The sequence below is a fragment of the Diadema setosum genome, chromosome 14, assembly GCF_964275005.1.
Source record: "Diadema setosum chromosome 14, eeDiaSeto1, whole genome shotgun sequence".
Classification (NCBI taxonomy): domain Eukaryota; kingdom Metazoa; phylum Echinodermata; class Echinoidea; order Diadematoida; family Diadematidae; genus Diadema; species Diadema setosum.
In genome coordinates, this window is record NC_092698.1 from 23,703,404 (window position 1) to 23,723,403 (window position 20,000).

General features: G+C 39.4%; 2 protein-coding genes across 4 annotated transcripts in view; one reads left to right on the plus strand and one right to left on the minus strand.

The window, feature by feature from the left end:
• The window catches only part of LOC140238227 (uncharacterized), a 38,734-nt gene extending 25,244 nt beyond the window's left edge, over positions 1-13,490 (plus strand). The window contains exons 2-12 of the mRNA XM_072318163.1: positions 325-491; positions 3,316-3,454; positions 4,399-4,556; positions 5,094-5,250; positions 6,296-6,392; positions 6,777-9,153; positions 10,064-10,113; positions 10,669-10,834; positions 11,383-11,557; positions 12,720-12,808; positions 13,397-13,490. Of these exons, the coding sequence (XP_072174264.1) occupies positions 325-491; positions 3,316-3,454; positions 4,399-4,556; positions 5,094-5,250; positions 6,296-6,392; positions 6,777-9,153; positions 10,064-10,113; positions 10,669-10,834; positions 11,383-11,557; positions 12,720-12,808; positions 13,397-13,490 (3,669 nt within the window). The remainder of the gene's footprint in view (positions 1-324; positions 492-3,315; positions 3,455-4,398; positions 4,557-5,093; positions 5,251-6,295; positions 6,393-6,776; positions 9,154-10,063; positions 10,114-10,668; positions 10,835-11,382; positions 11,558-12,719; positions 12,809-13,396) is intronic.
• LOC140237740 (F-box/LRR-repeat protein 15-like) overlaps positions 1-20,000 on the minus strand; it is an 81,013-nt gene that overhangs the window by 58,740 nt on the left and 2,273 nt on the right. For 2 of the 3 annotated variants that reach the window (XR_011901865.1, XR_011901866.1), the window contains exons 4-5: positions 19,006-19,251; positions 16,529-16,872 (exon numbers count right to left, since the gene is read on the minus strand). Coding sequence is in view for 1 of the 3 variants with exons in the window: in XM_072317668.1 (XP_072173769.1) it covers positions 16,810-16,872; positions 19,006-19,251 (309 nt within the window). In the remaining 2 variants the exon portion in view is untranslated. Of the gene's footprint in view, positions 1-14,673; positions 16,873-19,005; positions 19,252-20,000 lie in introns of those variants that run through there. The other variant, XM_072317668.1, reaches the window with a different exon arrangement.

The window sequence follows — 20,000 nt, forward strand, 5'->3', positions numbered from 1 at the left end:
AGGTCCATGAGTTATACAGCTCATGTCAACGAGTCATGCAGCCCATGAGTTCGACACTAAGCTAACAAGGCCCACGAGACCGACACATTAAGCCCCGTGTTGTATCTGTCGAACTCGTGGGCTGTTTTTACCTAGTGTCGAACTCATGGGCTTTTGTCTAGTGTCGAACCCATGGGCTGTGTGACTCGTGAGCTGTATAACTCATGGACCTGTTTTCAATGTCGAACTCGTGGGCTGTATGACTCGTAGGTGTCGGTCTAGTGGGATGACCTCATATTATCTACCATTATAAATTTCTGCCCTCTCTCATCTCACCGCCATCAGGGTGTCCTGTACTCTCGTTCGGAGGTCACCGTGTCCTTCCGACTGGTCAACTACCTCAACGAACTCAGTCGGCTCCTCGACGGCCAATGCTGCGACAACGCGCCCGACCAGCCCTGCACTGACAGATGCGACAACCGATTCGACGTTTGCTTCGGGCCTCCCGGACGGTAAGAAAAGGGAGATGTCAGAATTAGGAGCTATCACCAAGGCAACCCTTCATTTTTTGGCCCCAAGAATAATATCAAGCAGTATAACTTTGTAATACATGTACCGTTTTATTCTCGAGTGTTGGTGTTTTACACCGCAATGTTTATTGTTGGTAGATAGTATTGTACCGTCATTTAGGGCCTTATCGTTCAAGATTATCTCAAATTACATCTAAGGGAGTGTTGCAAGAAAGTTGAGTTACAGTCAATTGCAAATATCTATTGCAAATTTTGCAATAGACAGATCAATTGCAGGATTTGCGATTGATTCTAGGGAGTTGCAATTGATTGCAACTTTCTTGTAACACCCCGTAAGTCGATATAATTATCAAGATAATCAGTTTTGGCGATGCTTTTTTCACACATAGATATTGGTTGTTCCAACAAGTTATTGTATTCAATTTTTCCATGGTTGTACAATGTATAGATCATGTTGTTTACATAACTGCCCCATGAGCATCATTTCTTTTTTGTCGGACTTCAGCGCTTTATAAGAGGCCGCTAATATTCATCTATCATTTATTGTTGATTTTCAGCAGTCCCAGTAACCGTTGTCTGGTTATGATTATCTGACTCCTGTGAGTTTTAGAATTGGATGTAACGAAGAGGACAAAACGAAGGCTAGAGAGCAGCGTTCTCGTCCAGCGGCAAAAAACGCATGTCATGCTCCTGCATCGCATTCATGCCTACAAGCGGCGATCTCAAAAATACTTAATGATTTTATCTCACAAAAACCTTCTGAGAAACAACCTATATATGGCACACCAAAGTTCAAACGCTAATGCACATCGCTCGTAGGGCTATGGGCCTAGGTGGCTTAATATACGGTACGTGATAACCTGGAACTTTCTCTCTTTCTTTTTTTTTTTGGGGGGGGGGGGGGCGGGGGCATCAGCCGCCACTGATGTGAAGACAGACGAGGGCGTGTCATGCCAATTCGACCAACTGATCAAGCCGATAGGGTTCCCTGTAAAGGGAACGAGAGATGGAACACCCTTCGGTTCGAAAGCGCTTTAAAGAGGAAATCCATCCCCAAAAATATACTTCAAAAGAAAGAGATACCCTAATAATCTTTCATGTATATGTTATAAAATAATTGTGAAATTCGGAATTATTGTTATTTTTAACTAATACAAGTAAGAGCATGTTTCCGTACCATGATATATCAGAGTTTATGCAATGTATTTGTTCTTTTTTTATTTTGAGTGATTTGAATGGAAGTTCTATATAGGGCTGAAATACGAGATTTTGACAATTTTGTATATGAAATGAATAAGAAATTGTGAGCGCATGACATCGTCAACTTGCTTATTTGAATATCCATAAGTACTGATGAAGTTTTTTTTTTTAAGATGAAATTTCAAAAGGTCATATCTCCCTTATTTCTTATCCAATTTTTGTCAGTTTTGAATCGTTCTGTAGGAAATATTTTTCTTTTTCTTCTGAAGTTAATTTGTTTTTGGGGTGGATTTCCTCTTTAATAGTAGACAATTCATCTCCATGGAGCTTTGCTACTTGCCACAACTAGATTCTTCGAATGTTGTATAGGCCTAATATTGATGTGGTGACGCACTTTGCACTGGGTGAATTGTGCGATATACGCAGATTTCTTACGTTTGCCATCCTACTTCTGGTCCTCAATCCGGCACAAATTGCACTCAATTTTACGTCCACGTCCAGCACAAAACTTTAATCTTTGAAGTAAGGATTAAAGCGATGTTGGTTACTGAAGTTGAACATCACAGGGACATACTGATAATGGTGATGATCATAGATTGTAGTGGTACAAATAGTAATATAATGATGTAAACAATAACAATCACAATGCTAATCAGTGCCCATGGCCATCGTCGCCTCTCTCGTACAAGTGCATTATGAGAATAAGAATAAGAGAAAATTAACTGTACTAGGAGCGATGAAGCTACAAAATTCTGTTGTGTGACATACTGGCACTCAATGACCTGTGGAAAAAAAAAACGGACTTTATGTTTAAACATTGAAGACTTTAGCATTTCTGTAAGGAACCTGATAAATGATTCCAAAAGCATTGCGAAACAGCTCCGAAAATGATAATGATCTTTCAGCCACAAGTATGTTTTTACATCTAGGAAAACTACTTCACCAAAGTAGCCTACAGATAATTATTCAGAATTGGGATTTTCACGGTATGATGTGAACAAGGGAGATGGAAAGAAACACTTCTCAGGGTAAATGATCATGTAACACCTACCAAGTATCGAACAGGATCATAACTCAATATGCTCTCTGACTGAAGAAGCTAGTGAAGTCGCGGAATCATATATATGGTTTCTAAGCAGTTTCGTAAGAGCATATTACCTGTGTTTTTACAAGTGCCTCATATTCAAGACGTAATTCCAGCATGCAGTAAAGTTGCACTATTTAGGGTTCTGATGTTTCTTGAATCTCATAGCTTTATCTTGAACCATTTACAAAAAAAAAAATAAAAAATAAAAGAAAGAAAGAAGAAGAAGCAGAAAGGACGTTAATGAATGATTCGGGATTAAAAAAAAAAATCGCAAAAAAAAAAAAATCACCTAATAGGTTCCTGTCGGGTGGTAGCATCACACAGGTATACTGTGTGTTCTGGGAGTAGTGTGACTGTATTAGAACAAGACTCCGATACAAATAGTTGAAACGGATTAACATTGTTAAGAAGAGAATAGAAAAGAAGTAACAACAGCGACACCTGCATCTCCTCCGAAGGACTCTCATCACGATCTTTCTCTCTCACACATATTTATCATCTCTGTATATCTCTCTATAGCGGCGTTGACATCGCGAACTGCCCGTATGGCCGCTTGCGAACAGGACCCATTTTCGACAATCAGGATAGTTTTTCATTCCCGGAAATCCTCTCTGGAAACATCCCCAACCCGATGCTGGTGAAGGTCCGAGAGTGGGAGGTGAGCCAAAGAGACGACGGATTTCTCTATCAGCGACAGATGAAGAGAATAGACAGTCGGGGGAGACGGGATTAAAATACAGAATTAACCGTGGGCACGTGCTATCGAGGAGTAGCCGTAAATATTCAAGCTGGCATTATAAAAAGAAATCATTATTTCTGGTCACCCTCGTTGGCCATTACGAGGGAAAAATTTGCCGTTCCCCTAGCATTCTGAAGTTTTGTTACATGAGAAGGGAAGACAACCTAGCCTTGCACCAGGAGATGAAAATACAAGATGAATTTAATCTTCGTTTCATGTTTTTGATAAGACAATTTACACTATCATATTAGCTCCAAAGTGTGGTGATAAATACTAATCTTATCACTAATCTTCGCGTCTCCCCCAGGACAGCAATAGGTCTTTTAGCATTCAGTAATTGTTTTGTTATTTAAAAAAGTGACATCTACCACATTTTAATACGTTCGTGTCTAGATCCGTTATGATTGTGGCACCTCCGTCTCCTCCATTAAAAAAGTTCTGGCATCGAGAAATAAATATAATTAACTCTAGTGTGAACATTCCCACATAAGTCATTAATTTCATGTGTTTAAGTTACTATTTGAAGTAACTGAATATCACTTTGCATTATAAACATGCAAGGCAGACCATTGTAAATGCTGAAGATATTGTGTCTTTGTTTGTTTGTTTATTTCTTCTCGTATTTCTTGTAGTGTTATGCCTCTTGTTTCTCAACATGAAAATATCAATGAATGAAGTCTGCGTCCTTTAAGAGCGCGCGGGCCATGTGCAGATACAAACTGTCATGTTCAAGGTCTCGGACATTGGTGTCATATTTTTACAAAGAGACGCCTTCTTAAAATCACGCTAATTTGACAGTAATTGATTACAAGCAGTGCAGCTTCTAATATATAATGACTTTTACTCTGTGCTCTTGGGTCCAGAGAGGCATTCGTGTGAAGGTTGGAGTGTGGGATGTTGATCTGGGGCACGAAGGAAGCGAAGTGGACTTCTACACGAGGAATTTCGTCATCCGACCGGAGGCCAACTTATTCGAAGCACCTATCTACAGATATACACTTACAGGAGAAGGAACTACTGAGTAAGTTGAGTAAACATTCGCCAAGATGTTATCTATACCCTTTAAAATGCATCCCTTGTAACAGAGTATGCAAGGGTTCTTGAAGAGTATATGAATACAAGAAATACAAAATTGTTCATTGAATGCATATATGTCATCCGAAACTTGCAAAAGGCTCAGCATTGGGCTCCGTTTGTTTGGAACTACCGTGACAGACCTTTAGTCTTTTGTGTAGTTTTATTGTTTCACTTATAATTGCCATATGTATTGAATGCTTGTACATTTTTTTTTTTTGTGTTCTTTTTGTTTTGGTACAATATGTTACGTTTTTAAATAAAACAGAATACAGTTCAAATTTAAAAGATACGGTTTATTCTTGGCAGTAGCAGAAATAAGGCGTTTTATCGTACAATGTATGAAGGATAATGTGTGAATAGAATACCTATAAATGAAATGGAATACAATATATATATATATATATATATATATATATATATATATATATATATTGTACTCAGCTTGGCAACACTGTCATTTATGAATATGATTTCTATACAGAACCAAAATCGAAATCCGGGTGTACTGCTCGGATGGCTTCTACGGCGAGAACTGCGACGTCTACTGCAACCCGGGAGAGCTGGATCACTACAGCTGCCACGCCTGGACTGGGGCCAAGGAGTGTTTCCCGGGCTGGGAGGGGCCTCTTTGTGATGTGGTAGGTCTCAGAACAGCAAACGTGGGAACTGATGTCAATATTAATCTGTCTTTCATGAGCACTGGGGAGGGAACGTCGTGTGAGACGTTCTATCGTGACAGAAGACGCATTTAGCAGACATCAGTCTGTGACGTAGCGAAGTAGAAGTACATTGAAAATAAAAAAAAATTGGAAACACAAAAATAATCCTAAACGAATGGTCAATGAAATACCAAAACACATCCAACTAGTGCCGACTTGGGATATGAAATCGCTGCTAAGATTCTGCGTTTCATGAATTCTGAACTGTGTCTGCAATGCCTAGCAATCAATATCTGCAGAGAGTGAAAGAAAATACGGAGGGCGACGACAGACTTACCTTTGTTAAGAAGAGTCTTTTTAATTTCTTTCCTAAAGATAAAAAGCGATAAGACCTAGTTTCATCTCTCCATGTGAGATCCTCCCCACGGATTTTTGAGCTTCATCATCCATTTATTCATCATCTCATTCATCTCATCTTCATTCTATTTCATTTCAAACAAGGCATAAAGATATGTCTCAACTGAGGTAGTGTTCATAATTATTAAAAAAAATACAAGAAATACATTAAAGGGGATGTCTAGTAACTGATCAGTGGGAATCAGTGGGAATGCTGGGGATGATTGTTCCAATCCTTGTGGGATTCATTCAAGAGTACATTATATATCTATTGTTGTGTGAAATTTATTTGCTTCAGAACGGTCTCATATTCAAGTATAAATGTGCAGTTTAATCGCCCCGTCACTGCACAAGCATGCTAACCTGAAAACATTAAACTGCACATTACTTGAATATGAGACCATTCTGAAGCAAATGATTTTCACACAATATTAGATATATTATAATGTACTCTTAAATGAATCCCACAAGGATTGGAACAATCATCCCCCAGCATTCCCACTGATTCCCACTGATCAGTTACTAGCCATCCCCTTTAATGAAGAGAACAAGAAGACAACATACAACATGCTCATGTACGCATTACTCTCTCTCTCCCTCTCTCTCTTCTTTATTTCGTTAAACCCAGAACATTAATGAGTGCGTTTCGGACCCGTGTATGAATGGTGGTTCGTGTATTGACATGGAGAACGAGTATCGCTGTGACTGCGTCGACGGAACTTTCGGTAAGATCCCAAGTGATTCAAGTCTACAATATATCAAATGAAGTGTACAATGTGACCTGCTTAATTACGAATGAAATTGTACATACTTTCAGCAACATCTGTTGAATTGGTCCCTACATTTGCTAAGACTCTAAGACCGTATAATTTTACATATATTATGTGATAAAACTAGGATAAAGTACTCATGCAATTATGAAATCCCTCGTATATCAAAGTTTGAGTCTCGCCTTGAATAAAATGCAACTTCTTGAGAGGACAGCAAAGTAAACATCAAGAATAATCATTCTCATTTTTTATTTACTCCAAAACTTGATGTCATTTTCCAAAGAGAGGCAAACAGCATTGGCCATTTGGTAATCTAGTCTCCTTGTCTTCTCATCTCAGGAGCAAACTGTGACTTGAACCCAGATGACTGCAGAGATGTGACCTGTCAACATGGTGGTAGGTGTGTTGACGGTTACGCGACCTTCACGTGTACATGCTCGACGGGCTATACCGGTCGGTTTTGCCACCTCAACGTCGACGACTGTTCTTCCTCTCCGTGCATGAACGGGGCCCGATGCCGTGACCAGGTCAATGGCTACACCTGCGACTGTCGACCGGGGTACTTCGGCACCCACTGCCAGCACGAGATCGATGAATGTCAGGTGTACAGACCCTGCAAGAACGGAGGTACCTGTTACGACCGAGTGGCATCGTACGTATGTAGGTGTATGCACGGATTCGGCGGAGTGAACTGCACAGAAAACATCGACGAATGCCAGAGCAATCCGTGTGAAAATGATGCTCGGTGCATTGATTCAGTCGCGGGATATATTTGCCACTGCAGGCGTGGTTTTAGAGGGCTGCACTGCGAGGAAAACATCAACGAATGTAGCAGTAACCCATGCCAGAATGATGGGATCTGTGTCGATATGGTAAACCATTACCAGTGTCAATGCATTAGTGGATACATTGGTAAGGACTGTCAAATCGAGGTAAATGAGTGTTCCAGCAACCCCTGTGGCAACGGTGGAGAGTGTCTAGACGAAGTTGACGGTTTTAAGTGTAGATGCCCCTTGGGCTTCGGAGGATTCAGATGCGAAATCAACATTGACGAATGCGAGAGTTTGCCATGTTTCAACAACGGCACGTGTATTGATACTGTAGATGGCTTCCACTGTGAATGCGTGGCTGGTTTTACAGGTACAACATGTCTAGTAAACACGAACGAATGCATGAGTGGACCATGTCAGAACGGAGGCGAATGCATCGATGGTGTCAATGGCTATGTCTGTCAGTGCAGACCTGGTTTCTTCGGTCGAAACTGTGAAAGCGAGTTCGACGAATGTCGCAGTGACCCATGCAAGAATGGCGCACGTTGCCAAAATTTGGTGAATGGTTATTCTTGCCAGTGCTTGGTGGGATTCGACGGAGTCCATTGTGAAACCAACCGGGACGAGTGTGCGAGCAGTCCCTGTCAGAACCGAGGTACGTGTATTGACCAGATTAATGGGTATTTCTGCAAGTGTAGGGCTGGATTTACAGGTCAGCACTGTGAAGTCAATGCAAATGAGTGTTCGACAGAACCCTGCATGAATGGAGGAAGGTGTATTGATGCTGTTAATGGATTCTTCTGCCGATGTCGGCCAGGATTTCGGGGGCATCGCTGTCAAATTAACAACGACGAATGTGCCAGCAACCCTTGTGTGAACGGGATGTGTCTGGATGGTATCAACCGATATACCTGTTTCTGTATCCAAGGATTCACTGGTAGCCAGTGTGAGATCAACATAAATGAATGCAGATCTCGCCCTTGCACAAACGGAGGTGTTTGTCGGGATGGGGTTCATAGCTACACCTGCTTGTGCCCAGCCGGATACGGGGGCAAAAACTGCGAAATCAATATCAATGAATGTTCCGCAGGAGCCTGCAAGAATGGTGCCACTTGCATTGACGGAATCGACGAATTCCGATGTGTTTGCGCGCCAGGGTTTAAAGGAAGATTCTGCGATGTCAACGTAGACGAATGTGCCAGCAACCCGTGCCTCAACCGGGCAAGCTGCGTTGACGGCATCAATGAATATAGTTGCGTTTGTCTGTTGGGTTTCGAAGGTACCCACTGCGAGACGAACATCAATGAGTGTGCTTCCAACCCTTGCATCGGGTTGTCCACATGCGTTGATATGATCAACGCCTTCCGATGTGACTGCGTTGACGGGTACCGAGGAAGACACTGCGAGACAGAGGTCAATGAGTGCATTAGTAACCCGTGTCTGAACGATGGGGAATGCATAAACCGCCTTAACGGCTACCGGTGCCAGTGTAAGGCTGGATACGACGGTCCCCACTGCGAAATCAATGTGAACGAGTGTAGTCAACAGACGTGTCTGAACAATGGCCGTTGCATCGACGGCATTGATAATTTCTTCTGTTACTGCCGCGCTGGGTTCAGAGGAAAACATTGTGAGGAGAACGTGGATGAATGCATCCAGAACAAGTGCAAGAATGGCGCCGATTGCAGGGATGCGGTAAACGGGTATTCCTGCATCTGCGCGGAGGGGTTCACAGGGATGTTCTGTGACGAAGACATCGATGAATGCAGCATCATGTACGAGCCTTGTCCTGTGAGCGCTCCATACTGCAAGAACGTATTCGGAACCTTCGAATGCACGGACATCGCTCCGACAACACTTCCACCACCTACCACAACCGAGGACCCATGCACAGCGATGCCATGCCAGAACGGAGCAACGTGTGAAAGGAAGCAAAGCGGAAAGAAGTGAGAACTTTTTTTTTTTTCAAAAATTCGAAAGTCTCCGCTTCAAGAGTTCATGCCGTAGGTTCATTACCAGAATTCAGAACTAGTAAATTCGTTCATAGAAAAGGGTTTTCTGGCAAGACTAAATACATATTTTTCCAAACAATTTGAGATCAAACACTATACAGTATAAGTCAATAGAAGATATCAGGTTATCCTCCAGTTTTCCTTTCCAAAGTAAAAGACATAGACGATGGCATAGTCGAAAGTAACAATGCAAGACAAATTATGTCCAGCCCATGTTCTTTAAAGCAAAGAAGCACATGACCAACTCATCATTGCCATCAACGCCCGGCGCCTCCCTCTCAACTTTTACATTTAACAGCATTATGTGATGATGAAATAGACTCTGTATATCTTGAAAACAAAATCAACCGAAAGGTGAGGGCAGAATTTTGACTTCCATCATTGGGACGAAGATCATGTCGAACCAAACGGGGTTTCAACAAATGCTAAATTGGTTCACTTCCAATAGCGTTACAAATTTTACAAGCAATAGGTTGCAAATTTTCTGGCTTTATAAGTTTCGTCAGTGAAGTACCTTACAACATCTGATGTCATGGCGATGCTAACTGATTATGATATCTTCTCTTGGTTCAAAAATATTCCCAGATGCTTAAGTTTGATCTGAATGAATGAAAATGTAGTACAGATAAATCTGTGAGTTAAGATTAGGTATGGTACAGCTGTATGGTATGGTATGGCAGAAATAATGAGGAAAACCGTGTACCTTAGGATATAGTGGCTCGTTTGGATATGTAAGGAGTAATGCAGGGATCAGGAATATTATGGTTTAGTAGCTGAAAGATATGCGTCCTTCTAATAATTATGTTGGATCGTGTCGTTTCGTGCTTTTTTTCTCACCTATTAGATGTATCTGTCCTTCCGGATTCATCGGAGAACTCTGCGAAATACCTCTCGGTGAGAAAATACTCGTACCTCATTTTCAAAGTCCTCAATTCAGTGTACTTATCATAGCATCGTCTGAAAAACGTTGGTTGCAACAGAGTTTGTATGCAAGTCTGTTTACGCCTCTCCCATAGACAGAGAATTTAATATCCCTCCCTCCCCCACCCCCCCCCCCCCAACACACACACACACAACGAGAAAGAGCAATTCTTGTGAATTTAAATGAAGTTGAATGCAAAACACAACGGCAAAGACAAGAGGAGTCTTGACAATCTTTGTTCTCACAGTCTGTAACGCTTTTGGAATCGTAAATCAATAGTGCTAGCATACTCATATAAAGCCGTTCGTGGCGGATAATAAATCATCCGTACTCATCAAAACATGCACTTGCACATTTTCAGTATAGATGGAATTTACGTTTCCAAATTGTGTAAGGCGTTTTATTCTATCACATAACAAACAGCTCCGCTTTCGTGTGTCCTGCATAGTCAATTGATGAATGATAATGGCTCGTTACTTCAAAAGCCCTCACTTACTTCCCTTTCTTTGCCTTTTCTCCACTTACAGTAAACAGTGTATCGGAGATTTCTCTGGAAAATCACATTGATCCAAGTCTTCCCGGTCTGCAGAAACGTCTGGCTGAACTAATCTTCATAGCGACAGGGAAGGATTCTAGTTCCCTTATTGAAATCGACATAATCTACTCAGCCAACGAGTCTTCAACCATAACAGGGTATAGATTGACTTTCTTCCTTTTGCTTTCATTACAAACATATCAGTGTTCATATTCACGTTCCAAGAAAATGTCAAACAGCTTGCACCAACCTTTACTCATCATCATTCTTAACGAGATGCTAGTTTCCCCGTAGACTTTTTCATGGGCCCCACAGGATTTCATCGGTACAGCGCCAACGATGAAACGGCATTCATAGATAACATAGCTGCTGATCACATTAGTCATGTTGAACACAAATCAATTTCTTCCACTTATCCTGTCATTTATGGTTTTTAGTATTCATATGACATGCATTCCTAAATTCTGAATCACGACAATATGCAACCAGTGGACCCTCAATGTTCACAGGTAGTCTAATTATTGCCAAGTTTCTCAAGAAAATCACAATAATTGATATGCGATAGCCCCGCTTTATGAAGCTTGGTGATATGAACGTAACATGCCTTTGAACCCATTCCACTTTCACCCTGTTAGATGAGTTTCAGAGTACATGAAATCTGTGTCTGTGTGTGATTATGATATGCTTATAATATTCTGATACGCAGCCTCCCATTCACAATAATTGCATTCAACACGAGCATCCTAAACTCGACGTTGAAAGAGGAAGCGGTCAAAGAGGCGCTGGCTTCAATGTCGGAGACGAAAAAGAATGCCATACTCAGCCCTTACAAGGTGTACGTCGATACCCCTGTGGTGGTCGAACTGACAAGGAGAGACAAGGTAAGGTCATCTTGCCTACCTTTAAAGCTTCGCCAGAAAGAATGGGATGCTTGTTACATGTTACACCCCTCCCTCGCCCTACTCCCGGCTGTCACTCCGCTTATAAACCATAATGCTGGGTCCTAATAAAAAAAAGAAAAAAATATATAATCACGATAGCCCTTGCAGTAAACGTCGAGGAAATACAGTCAAACCTATCTTAGCGGCCACCTGCCGCATACGACCACTAAATAATACAAGGAGAATTTCACAAAATTTCATCTTTTGAAAAAAAATACACATTCCTGTGACTCGTTACTGACATATGTTATGGGTAATATTATTCCCATTGCCTTTAGGTAAGAGGCAAGTCAGGTGCTCTTTTAATACGCGAAAAAATGAAAATATGTTGAATTTTCTATACATTTTCTTTATACTGTTGTACTCATATGACATCACAAGCCTTAGTAGTCTCCTCATCCAGCGGTTCCAACACAAAAATTTTAAAAATTCAGAACTTTTGCATCGATTGTCCAATTTTCCTCAAACTTTCACTGATGTGTTCTACTAATATTGCTGCATTCTCTCAACCCTTATGTTAATGAAGTTGACCTTGTCCTTTAAGAAGCTAAACATTAATGTGGGAAGTGCTCACATGGTGTGTGTGTCTGGCAATGGCAGCATACTCGAACACTCTCATTTCAGCGACAAGATTCATAATACGTTGTAAAGCGCTTTGACACTCACAACATGAAGGGAACGACCTAGATAATAAGTTAACTGTGCTTAACATATTAATCACTGTTATTGACCTCTTGGAGTTGTCTGCTTTATGAGTTTCTTAACAACTCAGATCGAATTCTTCAGGAAAGATTCCCATTCCATCTTCTCATGCACCATAAAAATTGAGTTGCTCGGAACAATATATCAGTAGTTCGGATATAGGAATTTGATAAATTCTAACGCTGACATTAATAATGGCGAATTAAGATATGATGATATAATATTTCTCCCAAACCACAACTCTAGACCGACCACTGCAGGAGGATTGTACAGATACTTCTCACAGTCACAATCTGACCGAGTATGGCTATCATTCTGGTTGGTGAAGGGGAGGTTTGTTTGATTTTTTTTCCCCAAGCAATAACTCCTGTTTTAACAAAATGTTCGTTCGACATTGCAGACTTGGTCGGAGAGAAATTGGTTCGTCATCTTCCTACTATTCGTGCTCCTCATATCTGCGGCAGTCTTTGGTATTTGGTTCCTTGACAAGTAAGGAGACTAAGTGCTATTCAATTAAACGCAAGAAATCCTTAGTTTCTGTTTCCTAGAAATCAAAACCGTTTTGGTATCTCTAAGATCTGGGGACTTAGGTTTTGGTGCAATTGTAAAGTGGTTCCTGGTGTTGCACTACAACGATTAATACATTGCCAAGATATTTTTTGCCGTCTATGTTTCATTTCTCACAAAACTTCAGAAATGAATTTGCATTTAAATCATGGGGCATCTGAAATTTCTTAACGATTAGTTGCAGGCAAATATACTCATACCATATCTAATTGTCCAAACCTGTTACTGTAGTGGTACTATCATATAACGGTAAAATATGATGCAGGTTTAGAATTTTCGGTCATAAAAATGTCATTGTGTCAATGGCAACGTTCGGCGCACATACAGGAGACGACCCTTTGTGCCTTTAATAATTTTTAGATATTATTATGCAACGATACCCTTTGAAGATAAAGTAATAAGAACTAAAGTATTCTGGAAAATTAGGTAAATATTTCTGTAATTTTTCCTTAAATAATTATGTTTGTTGAGGTTTCTCTGATATATATGTAATACTATATTTTTTTCCAGGAAATATCCGTCTTGTGACGGTGAAGACAAGATAACAAAATGGAAGAGACTGCTGAAGATTCAACAAGCACAAGCAGAAAAGCAATCTACATAGGCGGGTTCAGCTAATCTTATTGCATTTTAATGATGATAAGTGTTTTTTATGTTACTGTATCAAGTGATCATCAGAATATAATCAATGCACCTTCCCGTCAAAATGAAAACTAACTTTCCACGCGTTGATTATTGGCATGACGCGATTAGTTTGTACAAGACATACTTGTATAATTTAGCACAACAATTTATCCTGAGAGTAGAGTTAAGAGAGAAGAGAACAAAAAAAAAAAAAGTCATTCCGTCTCATGCGGTAGTGTGAAGAAGATCTGAAGTTTGTTTGTTTGTTTTTTTCTCAATACATTCTTTTTGGATAACCTATACCCCTCATCTATTGTGTACCTCTGCTCAATTCAACAGAAAATGTACTGTGCTAATCTTGTAAGTATACACGGTATGTAAAAGTGAGAGATTTCAATATGTTAATTTATGTTACAATATGTTAGTTTAACAGTACAGGGGGAAAACAGTGTACAATGTGTATTGCTGGGAAATATTGTTCATGGATTCGAATCAATTGCATGATAATTGGTTGGTACGTTGCTGAATTTAAGAGTCAATATATTTCAGTTCTTAACTGACGGATAAAACTAAATCAAAGCAATTTCCACTGAAATGATATGATTTTGATATATCACTTCATAAGACAAATAAAAGAGTATAGTATGTAACAATACACTAAGTTCTACAAAAATGATTTACAAAATAACAGAGATTCAATATTTGTGATGAAGTTTTCATTTACAGTTGATGTGCCTATTTTGATAATGCTTTCTGCTAACATTTGCAATAAAATGTATTATTGTATGCTTATTTAAGTTTCCATTTTTAGAGCTATGATGTAGCTGAGGATGAAAAAAGACCGTCTGAAATTTGTTTAAATCGATGATTAATACTATGTAGTTGTGAGCATAAATAAAACTTCAAGGAACTGGTAAAAAGCATGTAAACTTAATTACACATATATTGTATATAATGAATCTATTATCATATACATAATCTATATATATATATATATATATATTACAGATTTGGCTACCACAAGGTTGGTCCTTAGAGATCTTTACACATTGGTGTGCAGAAGAGTAACAGAACACTTCTCAACTTTTCTTGGAAGGGTTTCCTAACCAACATCCAATACATGAACTTTATTAAAGCTAAAAAGCAAAATTGTGAGTGCAATAGAAATATCTTACAGGATATTGTAGGTATAGCTTTGTTGCCTACTAGTGTAAGGCTGGTTAAGTGTACAATTTCACTAAGTAATGTCAGTGTGTATATTCTTTAACATTTTTGTACATGTTGAATCTATTGTAACTTTGCAAATTCCAGCAGTGTACGAGCGCCTTTTTCGACAAAGGAAATCGCGCCTCTCTATAACTATGACTGCACTGCGATTATACTGTACTCCTTGTGTGGTATAAGGCCTTATCACGTATGTGTGTATTTTGTGTGACTATCATTTCATGTACAGTGTGATCCTACAGTATGAGATAAGGATTGAATACAGTTATTAGATTAGTGATAAAAAGGAAAACTATGTATGGCAAGTGCATGGAAATACAAAATCGTAGCATCTTGTGAATTACTTCATACTGTATTAGATGGTACATCACAGCCTAAACTGTGAAACAGAGGTAAAGTTTGTCAGTCGTTCAAAATGTGACAGTTGCAATAATGAATGCTCATTATGATGGTGATCTAAAAGATTTTAATAAAATATAGTCATATTTTTACAATACAAATGTTATGCCAGCGTCCCATCAACCTACTTTGTCATTTCTACCATGCATCTCACTTATAAAGTTATCTCCCTGTGACAATGTACTCACTTCAAAAGAAATCTCCATGATACGCTTTAGTAGATAACTGCTGTATCAAAATGTGACACAAGGAAGAATTACAAAAAGTGATATCAATCAAATTAATGATTTCTAGCTGTATCACTGCAGATTTCTGAACATCACTTAACCTGGGGAGGCATTCTAAAAATATCAAGCATCAAACACAATATTACACACAATTGCACACCCAAGATACATGTAGGTCAACAGGGGTGGATCCAGGAATTCCGTAAAGTGGGGGCGCCTTATTTCCTTTGTTTTAGCAAAAAATAAACAGGGGGTGTGCACCCGGTGCTGTGCGCCCCCACCTGGATCCGCCACTGTAAGACCGCATTCATTTGCACATACCTTTTACAAAGGACCTGCTGAAGACAAATGATGACCATTTTCATGTACAGCAGGAGCAAAATGGTAAACCCAATTATAAAGAGAATTATGAATATAAACTTCAAGAAAGATCACCTTTCACAGGTGTAGCATTCATACTGATACATCATAATACAGACCCCCTCCCCCACAAAAAAAAAAAAAAAAAAGTCAATAATTACATACAGCTGTATTAATCATCACAATGTTTGGTTAAAGGCACTTCCTTTCTCAGATCATGAATCAAGACACACTGAGGGGCAATAAAATGCATATGAATCCAGTGGTGCACTCTCTTTAGGTTTGTTTATTACTAGTTTAGATATCTACAGTTCAAACTGATGATTAATTTCTATCAGGAACAAGAGATTCCAAACAGTATCGATGGATACAGTCCAGCTGTGTCACATAACGATTCTTTAAGATCCACATACTAGCAATGGGTGTGTGTAGTCATGAATGTAGGTTACAAATATAACCACTTACAAGTCTGCACTTGCTTTGTTACAGTGTTAAGGTCTGTAAAAAAAAAATAATAATAATGATTTTAAAAAATTTCCCATCAGGACCACTGTATTTCATTGACATGATTCACCAAGTACTGCTTTAGAAGAGATACCACGCAATATACTTATTCATATACTTCAAGCTGGTATAACACGTCACTGTGTATTAATTCCACTGTTTCACTGATGTGGTGTGAGATTGCAAACATGAGCATTAGTTGTGCCTCTCCAACACTTACAACCACAGTTGCTATGTTGTATCAAATGTCTGTTCCAAGGACACACAGTATGGCTTCTTTGAGAAGAAGAAAAGGCTTACTCACATACACAACATCCGACAGCTATGGGTCCCTTTGGAAATCCAGCCGGGAAGGTGAGCTGCGAGTGTCTTCATAATGAATGGCGCCATCCTCTGCATTTGATAGCCTCATCTCATTTTCACACTCCCCCTCATACAGACTGCTCCAGAGTGTTCCACTGTGTCCCTTCTCGATGGTTGTCATGGTAGTCCATCCTACACACAGATGTGTAGCACCACACGGCCTAGCCTTCCTCTTGTCCAAATGTTGCTGATTTACTCCCTGAATGCAGCCAGACTACTGCATCAGAACATATCGTTGACTTGGACACCAGCTCTGATGAGCTTTCCTATCATGACTGAATTCACCTGATTTTAATTACAGAAAACAAAAAGGAGTATTAAAATAACTACGAAATCTATTGAACGTGCATAATACATTTCCTTTTTGGTATAATGTTTCTGTACATAATTATGTATGAGACATATCTACTGCCTACTGGACATCCCAGTCAAGCTTTTCATAGCTTATGACAAGCAACACAAAATGCATAATGACATTTTCTAAGTACAAACTATGTGCATACATGGATTTGTGTATAATGTATGTCTATATATGCATTTTGTGAATACTGTAAAACGAGGAATGTTCGCGTGCATATTAATTTTGCGAATTTCGTGAGCGCCAAGATTCGCGAAATTAAAATGCACGCAAAATTTCTTGTCTACACTATATACACTGAATGCCAGTGGCAGTTCACGAAAATTTCATGCCGCAAAAAAAGGCCGTCGGCTCCAATTCGCGAAAAATTCATGCCGCGAATATATCATGTTTTACAGTAAATCAAATCAAATCAAAATCAAACAATGGAAGAGATGCTGTTAACTGACATATCAGTAATGGAAGATTATACACTTTGTATTAAACTGATAGGCCTACATACAGGTGACTTCCATTATAACAAAGTCTCAGGGACCCATAGCTGTCCAAAGATAATTTATATAGATGATAATTTTGGGACATGAATTCTTACTTCATTGATATTACATAACTTGTTACCCGCATTTAACTTCTTATAACGAGAGTGCACTGAACAATGTTTATCACAAAGAAATTGTCCTTCTAAAATCCATTTCCAATATACACTGGATGAAGAATGTAAGATACAAAACACCGTGCAGCATGAAACCAAGATATTAAGTGCTCACTGTCATTATTGCATTCATTACATCTTGCCAAATCTATGATTAGTTAGATGCATTGCACTCAGTTCTGTCATTACTTTGTATGCAGCAAAATGTTTAGCTGAGAACTGAACCTTTCATCCTGACCTATTTATTCATAAAAATCTATCTCCTGGATCTCATGCTACATCCATATACCAAGCAAGACAAACTGATGTTTGATATTTTTTCAAATGATAGTGCATCAAACTTAGATAAATATGTACACACCAACTTTTCACGTCCAACCTACAGCACACTGAAATGTCAAATCCAAAATGAGTTAACCCCTATGCTTTGGTGTGACCATGTGTAAAATCAATTAAAAAATGTTCCCGCTTTATTGCATGAAAGTGAGATTGCAAAATTTGGCCTTGATATTTGAATCTGGACCTTCCTTGAGCTTTTTTCTCAATTTAGTCATGCTTCTTTACCACAACTTTGCTTTATTGCTAGAGATCCAACAGTTACAGCTGAAACATGAATTTCAAAATCAAAATTCTCAATTTGCTCAAAATGCTGAAAAGCCATCTTCCATCAATTTGCTTGCAATACATCAAAAGGCTCTACCAAGAAATTTGCCTGGCTGTTGCGATATGCCAGGATAATGAGTTGTTTTGGAGTATTTTGAGATCAAAAGTGTGGAACAATTAAAGTCGGTGAACCCGACTTACCATCCTAAACCAGAGGCACCCTCTCAGTTCAGTAGTGGGTTGGTAGAACATTACTAGTACACGATGACTGAAATGTGCCCTAATTAGTATTGAATTGCATGCAGCTACATGTAACAAGCTGCACATGCGATCCACTCTAACGCAATGGATACTGCTATGGTCAGATTGATTTTAATCGAGGCTATCACTCATAATACATTGTAGCAACCGTGATCGGGTATGCTCTTTTAAAGATTGCAATACTTACGGCATACCCTTTGGGGTAAAACCTCGCATTTTCGTTGTTATGCAACTGAAATTATATTATCACAGCATTATTTCACACATTTCTTATGCGTATGTCTCCATTCTACAACAAGAATTGACAGTACCTACAGTCATATGGAAACTATGTTTTGCTTTAAAGGCGTTAAATACTATCCCATTCCCACAAATATAACAGTCTAGTTGGACTGATGGAAAGATAAACAGGTGACTGGTAAGAAAAAGATAAAAAGCAATGTTTCTGGCAAACTTGTAGAGAGGGCATCAATACGATTGCTATGATGTGTCTGGAGCAGAGGCTCTGTGCTATGTGATGATAGTGTGTCCTTACTACACCCACCTTGTGGCAATTCTTTATCCTGAGGTGCTTAAGTGACGGACATCCCCCGTCGTTCTCGAGAAGGAATGCCTGGAGACCAGCATTGCTGACTCGGTGGCAGTAGCTAACATCAAGGAGTTCCAGCGACGGACACTTGTACGCAAGCTGACTGACACCATAGTCGGTCACCCCGTAAACACTCCCCACGTAGAGTTCTTTCAGTGATGCAGCCTCCTCTGCCAGTCCACACAAGGCTTCGTCAGTAATCTTTAGAAGAGATGACAGCATCAATTGACAAACAGCAAGAATGGATGTATCTATGTTTCAAAACTGGTATTTGGTCATATCGCCTACTGAGAGAATGTATGCTAATTATCATAGAATCATCATCATCATCTTCATCCTAACAATAATCACATTGCCTTTATCATAATTGTCATCATTATTAGCAACAACATAGCATCAATTCTTGCTGAATGGCATTTCACACTATAGTTTATGTATCAGCTTTGCAAAAGACATTTGCAGGAGAACCAAACCTACACACACTGTATAATACACCTGCAAGGTTTATATGTGACCCTGCACCTCAAAACAAACAAAAAGTCGCCAGACATGAATTTTTAGTTAAGTCCATATTCTGAAAGAGCAGACTGTAAGCTTTAAAATGATGTATAACTCAAATCAAATGGACTCTCCTAACCTATCTAAATATTGGAAAGAAAGCACAAACTCAGGAAAAGTGTGAACTGAGAAAAGAGGCTTTGAAGTACAGTGTCCATTCAAGCACTTAATCTTTACCAAACCGTGCTGGCTGTGCGATGAATGGGACAAAAAACAGGAAGTAAACCACCAGAGTAACAACAATGAAGGGATTACAGATCAAACTGAAATTAAGCACGCCTCATTAACACATTCTGTCCATAATTAATGCCAACTTTCAAAGCAGTAGCACTTTCTTTTCAAAAGTTATTAGAGTTGAAAGTGAAGAGTGTGGACAAGGTTTTTCAGAAATG